Here is a 7,133-nt window from a genome sequence, read left to right on the forward strand (position 1 = left end):
AATACCGATTTCCGATTGTTATGAGAACTTGAAATTGTCCCTAATTAATCAGCCATTCCGATAAATCGTTCGACCTCTAGTGTTAACTAAAGGGGAACAGTTGACAACACATTATTTAACATCTCTGTCTTATGTGTCTCTCTTCCCAGGGGCCCATGGAGTTGGCAGGAGGCACATCAAGAACACGCTCATCACGAAGCACCCAGACCGATTTGCCTATCCCATTCCCCGTAAGAGACCTACTACCACTACCACTGTTACTACCACTACCAGTGTTACTACTACTACTACTACTACTACTACTACTACTACTACCACCGCTACTACCACCACAACCACTACTACCACCGCTACTACTACCACCGCCACTACTGCTACTACTACTACTACTACTACTACCACCGCTACTACTACCACTACCACCGCTACTACCACTACTACCGCTACCACCACTACCACTACTACAGCTACTACTACCACCGCTACTACCACTACTACCACTACTACTGCTACCACCACTACCACTACTACAGCTACTACTACCACTACCACTACTACCGCTACTACTGCCACCACCGCTACTACCACTCCTACCACCACTACTGCCACTACTACTACTACTACTACTACTACTACTACTACTACTACTACTACTACTACCACTACCACTACTACTACCACCACCACCACCACCACCACCACCACTACTACCACTACTACCACCACTACTACCACTACCACCACTACTGCTACCACTACTACTGCCACCACTACAACCACCACTACTGCCACCGCTACCACCACTACTACCCCTAATACCACTGCTACTTCTACTACCACCGCTACTACCACTACTACCGCTACTACTACTACTACTTCCGCTACCACCGCTACTACCACCACTACTACCACCACTACTGCCACTACTACTACTACTACTACCACCACCACTACTGCCACTGCTACTACCACCGCTACTACCACCACCACTACTACCCCTACTACCGCTGCTACTATGAAAGTATTCGGCCCCCTTGAACTTTGCGACCTTTTGCCACATTTCAGGCTTCAAACATAAAGATATAAAACTGTATTTTTGTGTGAAGAATCAACAACAAGTGGGACACAATCATGAAGTGGAACAACATTTATTGGATATTTCAAACTTTTTTTAACAAATCAAAAACTGAAAAATTGGGCGTGCAAAATTATTCAGCCCCTTTACTTTCAGTGCAGCAAACTCTCTCCAGAAGTTCAGTGAGGATCTCTGAATGATCCAATGTTGACCTAAATGACTAATGATGATAAATACAATCCACCTGTGTGTAATCAAGTCTCCGTATAAATGCACCTGCACTGTGATAGTCTCAGAGGTCTGTTAATCATGAAGAACAAGGAACACACCAGGCAGGTCCGAGATACTGTTGTGAAGAAGTTTAAAGCCGGATTTGGATACAAAAAGATTTCCCAAGCTTTAAACATCCCAAGGAGCACTGTGCAAGCGATAATATTGAAATGGAAGGAGTATCAGACCACTGCAAATCTACCAAGACCTGGCCGTCCCTCTAAACTTTCAGCTCATACAAGGAGAAGACTGATCAGAGATGCAGCCAAGAGGCCCATGATCACTCTGGATGAACTACAGAGATCTACAGCTGAGGTGGGAGACTGTCCATAGGACAACAATCAGTCGTATATTGCACAAATCTGGCCTTTATGGAAGAGTGGCAAGAAGAAAGCCATTTCTTAAAGATATCCATAAAAAGTGTTGTTTAAAGTTTGCCACAAGCCACCTGGGAGACACACCAAACATGTGGAAGAAGGTGCTCTGGTCAGATGAAACCAAAATTGAACTTTTTGGCAACAATGCAAAACGTTATGTTTGGCGTAAAAGCAACACAGCTCATCACCCTGAACACATCATCCCCACTGTCAAACATGGTGGTGGCAGCATCATGGTTTGGGCCTGCTTTTCTTCAGCAGGGACAGGGAAGATGGTTAAAATTCATGGTAAGATGGATGGAGCCAAATACAGGACCATTCTGTAAGAAAACCTGATGGAGTCTGCAAAAGACCTGAGACTGGGACGGAGATTTGTCTTCCAACAAGACAATGATCCAAAACATAAAGCAAAATCTACAATGGAATGGTTCAAAAATAAACATATCCAGGTGTTAGAATGGCCAAGTCAAAGACCTGAATCCAATCGAGAATCTGTGGAAAGAACTGAAAACTGCTGTTCACAAATGCTCTCCATCCAACCTCACTGAGCTCGAGCTGTTTTGCAAGGAGGAATGGGAAAAAATTTCAGTCTCTCGATGTGCAAAACTGATAGACATACCCCAAGCAATTTACAGCTGTAATTGCAGCAAAAGGTGGCGCTACAAAGTATTAACTTAAGGGGGCTGAATAATTTTGCACGCCCAATTTTTCAGTTTTTGATTTGTTAAAAAAGTTTGAAATATCCAATAAATGTCGTTCCACTTCATGATTGTGTCCCACTTGTTGTTGATTCTTCACAAAAAAAATACAGTTTTATATCTTTATGTTTGAAGCCTGAAATGTGGCAAAAGGTTGCAAAGTTCAAGGGGGCCGAATACTTTCGCAAGGCACTGTACTACTACCACCGCTACTACCACCACTACTACTACTGCCACCACTACTACCGCTACCACCACCACTACTACCGCTACCACCACCACTACTACCGCTACCACCACCACTACTACCGCTACCACCACCACTACTACCGCTACCATCACCACTACTACCGCTACCACCACTACTACCTCTACTACTACCACTACTACCTCTACTACTACCACCGCTACTACTACTACTACCGCTACTACTACTACTACCGCTACCACCACTACTACCACCGCTACTACCACTACCACCGCTACTACCACCGCTACTACCACTGCTACTACCACTACCACTACTGCCACTACTACCACCACTACTGCCACTACTACCACTACTGCCACTATTACCACCGCTACTGCCACTACTACCACTACTACCATTGCTACCGCCGCTACTACCACTGCTAATATTACTACCACTACTACCACCGCTACTGCCACTACTACCACCGCTACTGCCACTACTACTACTACCGCTACTACAACTACCACCGCTACTACAACTACCACCACTACTACCACTACCACCACTACAACTACACCGCTAATACCGCTACTACTACCGCTACCACCACTACTACCACCACCACTACCACTACTACCACCACTGCTACAGCTACTACTGCTACTACCACAACCACTACTACTGCCACTACCACCACTACTACCACTGTTACCACCGCTACTACCACTACTACCACCACCACCACTAATACCACTACTACCACACCTACATGGACATCTATGTACTAAGGGAAGACTTGAGTGTAGGAACCTCCATTCAGGTTCTATCACTTACCCCTCCCTAATTCTCTCCCCCCTTTCCCCCTCTCGCTCCCCCCTTTCCCCCTCTCTCTCTCCCATTCCCCCTCTCTCCCTCCCTTTCCCCCTCTATCTCCCTCCCTTTCCCCCTCTCTCTCCCTCCCCACAGACACAACCAGACCTCCAAAGAAGGACGAGGAGAATGGGAAGAACTACTACTTTGTGACACATGACCAGATGATGCAGGACATCAGTAATAATGACTACCTGGAGTACGGTAGTCACGAGGACGCCATGTACGGCACGCGGCTAGAGACCATCCGCCAGATCCACCAGCAGGGTATGATCTCCATACTGGACGTGGAACCACAGGTAGGTGTGAGGTGGGGATGGGCGGATTTGTCTGTGTGTGTGGGGGGGTGGGTGGGCGGGCGGGCGGGTGTGGTTGTCTGTGTGTGAGGTGGGGTTGTCTGTGTGTGAGCTGGGGATGGGTGGGGTTGTCTGTGTGTGGGGTTGTCTGTCTGAGCTGGGAGTGGGTGGGGTCTGTCTGTGAGGTGGGGTGTGTGGGGTTGTCTGTGTGAGGTGGGGGGTGTGTGGGGTTGTCTGTCTGAGGTGGGGGGGGTGTGTGTGTCCAGTATATATTAAGCAGTATATATTCCACCGGCAGAAAGTCAGTGATGGTGGAATGCTGATCTAATGTTAACTTTTATGCCTTTCCCTTAACCTAAATATACCTGACCTTAACTCAAACATTAACTCTAACCTAACCCTCTCTCTTAAACCTAACCTTCATCTCTTCAGTTTATGTTCTGCCAGTTGAATATACACTTCCTGTTTATTAATACTGTGGAGAGTTTTTAAATGTAGCTCACTAGTCAGTTTTCTGTCAGTCATCTCTTGTTTCTCTTCAGGCACTCAAGGTGTTGAGGACGGCTGAGTTTGCCCCTTACGTTGTGTTCATCGCAGCTCCCACTATCACCCCTGGAATGAACGAGGTTAGGGCCAACACACACTGCTACTGTGTCCGTCATGTTTTGGGTTGTGTTTTTGCTGTGGTGAAAGTCCATCCCACTGCCTGTGTCCTGTCTGCATTCCTTTTGATTTTTCTTTGGCATGCCTTTCTCCTTGCACCCAAGCTTCCCAAGTGGTGCAGGAAACTGCCTGTAAGTACTGGATATGTACAAGTAGATTAGCTCATATGCACTCCTTTTATAGGTGTGTGTATTGTGTTTGTGTGTAAATGGTTTGTTTTCGAGTATACTAAGATCCTTCCAGAGTCCCATTTCATCTTTCTTTCCATTGTGTGACTCGACCCTTCCCACAATGCCTGGAAGGAGGGTATTTTCTTCCCCTGTTATTCTGACTCTTTCTTCCCTCTCCTCGTCCCTTTAGGATGACTCCCTCCAGCGGCTGCAGAAGGAGTCTGAGGGCCTCCAGAAGACCTACGCCCATTACTTCGACCAGACCGTCATCAACAACGAGATCGACGACACCATCCGTCTGCTGGAGGAGGCTGTGAACCTGGTGTGTACCACCGCTCAGTGGGTTCCTGTGTCCTGGGTTTATTAACCCCTGAACCCAGACCAACCAACACCAAACTCTGACTGTCGTCCCCCATTCCCCAACAAACCCCGGTTTTCTTTTACAATGCATCTCTGTGGAACATCTCTGTGGAAACCGTGTGGATGAAGGAAAAAGGACTGATACCGCCTCTGAAACCTTAGTGAGTCCTCCTGAAGAAAAACAGTGACTTCTGTCGTCTTCCTCTCCACTTCTTACTGACTGCCTCAAAGGCACATCGTTGTGTGTGTGTATATATATACATATACATACATATATATATATATATATATATATAAAAATAATGAATATGGTCCTGTTCTTAGAGTTGAATGAAAGGGAGGGGGAGGGGCATTTTCTACCTTATTTCTTTTTGTATCGTTACAGCGATAGCTGTCTGAGGCGAGATAGTGAGGAGGACAGATGTGACACACGGTGATGGGTGTTTGTTGCTGTTTACCTTGTATAAGGCATTTCCTATGGTCGTCAGTCGGAAGCTTGCCGTGTGACCCCCTGACCCCTTACTCCTATTGGCCGCCTCATACTCTTCGTGCTCCGCCCCTCAGAGACAGCGGAGGTCTCGCACAGTCGCCGCTGCCGCAGTGACACCACGTCCTATTGGGCGGATAGAAAAGCACAGTGAACACCCCTGCCCCTATTCCCTTCCTTTTATTTATTTCATAGGTCCCTGTATCTGTCAATCAAATCATTGAAGGAGCACCCCCCTGAACTCTCTTCATTCCCTACATACCCTGTTTGTTTACATCTCAGTTTGCACAATGGCGAGAACAGGTGCTCCCCCCCCCTCTGTTTCTTTCTCTCTCTCTTTCTCTCTGTAAAGCGATGATTCTCCTCCTTGGTCATCGCCAAAGCACGGGTGTCCAAGCCAGAGGGCATCCCTCTTATCTGGATGGACGGACAGGAGGAGGGAAGAAAACGACATAATCCAACGCAGTCACCCTGCATGCGGCTGGGGCAGAAGACTCTGACTCCTATGCACACCCCCCAGTCCTGCAGGCCCATAAGAGTGAGCCGTGTATGTAAATTGTCCCTATTTGATATGTTGTGGGAATGGGAGGGGATACGGAGTGGGACGTCCAATCCTATAGGTCCGCCATTTCAGAACTGTGTCGTCTTAAAAGAGTATTACTGTTTTAAGTTCAATGGAAGGAGATGCATTTTTATGGTGTGTAAATGTTTCAGTGGTTCGTAAGTCATATGAGTGATGCCAAGAGCCAGTGTGTGTATAATAATAATACTAAAAGAGCTCATTGTGACAAACTCTTTATAACACTTTACTTGCGGTGACATGACATAGCGCCTTATGAGCACTGTCGTAAAAAGGGCGTAGTGCCTGTCTGAACTGTTGTAGCATAAAAAAATAAACTGCTTTGTCATGCTTCTGACAGTGTGTTATGTAGGGGTTATGTCTCTCTGCCCGGAGTAAAGTGTTACCATTTAAAGTCCTGTGTAAAGTTCCCTCTGCAAATGACAAGCAGCTCTTCGGTATGAAATGTTGTTCTTTTTCTGTTTTGTAAAAAATATATTTCATTTTAAGTGTTGACAAAGTAAACTGCCTTTGGGTTCTGTCTCATAAGTCCCTACAGTCTCTAGTGTACACCTCTACTGTGTGTGCGTGTGGACGGGTTTGGCCCTATGTGTGGACTGTGGCTATAGGTGTGGATGGGTGGTTGTGTGTGATGCAATGCAGTAGTCTGCTTATACTGAACATTATGGTCATGCAAGTGCTTCCATTGACCACAAGATGTCAGTCTCTGTCCTGTCAGACATTGTCCACTAGAATGCAGTCTTTCTGTACTGTCAGACATTGTCCACTAGATGGCAGTCTATCTGTACTGTCAGATGATTTATTTATTTATTTTACATTTATTTAACTAGGCAGGTCAGTTAAGAACAAATTCTTATTTACAATGACGGCCTACCTCGGCCGAACCCTTCCCTAACCCGGGCGACGCTGGGCCAATTGTGTGCCCCCCGATGGGACTCCTGATCACAGCCCGGGATTTGTGAGCCAAGACCTAAACATATGTCACCCAATTTCCATTTGTCTTCTGACCCTATCAAATAATGAGCTGTGACCGAACCCTTCAAATACTTTAAATAGCTTGCGGACTTAAGATGGCTTTCTCTAGTCCAAGTTAA

General features: G+C 46.4%; 1 protein-coding gene across 18 annotated transcripts in view; it reads left to right on the forward strand.

Annotated features, from left to right (window-relative positions):
• The window catches only part of LOC109906798 (peripheral plasma membrane protein CASK), a 43,021-nt gene extending 36,451 nt beyond the window's left edge, over positions 1-6,570 (forward strand). For 11 of the 18 annotated variants that reach the window (XM_031792869.1, XM_031792860.1, XM_031792865.1 and 8 more), the window contains 4 exons: positions 150-230; positions 3,580-3,782; positions 4,322-4,405; positions 4,803-6,570. In XM_031792869.1, the coding sequence (XP_031648729.1) occupies positions 150-230; positions 3,580-3,782; positions 4,322-4,405; positions 4,803-4,979 (545 nt within the window). In that variant the 3' untranslated portion in view covers positions 4,980-6,570. Of the gene's footprint in view, positions 1-149; positions 231-3,579; positions 3,783-4,300; positions 4,406-4,802 lie in introns of all 18 variants that reach the window. The other 7 variants (XM_031792856.1, XM_031792863.1, XM_031792853.1 and 4 more) reach the window with 1 other exon arrangement.
• The last annotated feature ends 563 nt before the right edge of the window (positions 6,571-7,133 follow it).

Source organism: Oncorhynchus kisutch, linkage group LG16 (genome assembly GCF_002021735.2).
Source record: "Oncorhynchus kisutch isolate 150728-3 linkage group LG16, Okis_V2, whole genome shotgun sequence".
Lineage (NCBI taxonomy): Eukaryota > Metazoa > Chordata > Actinopteri > Salmoniformes > Salmonidae > Oncorhynchus > Oncorhynchus kisutch.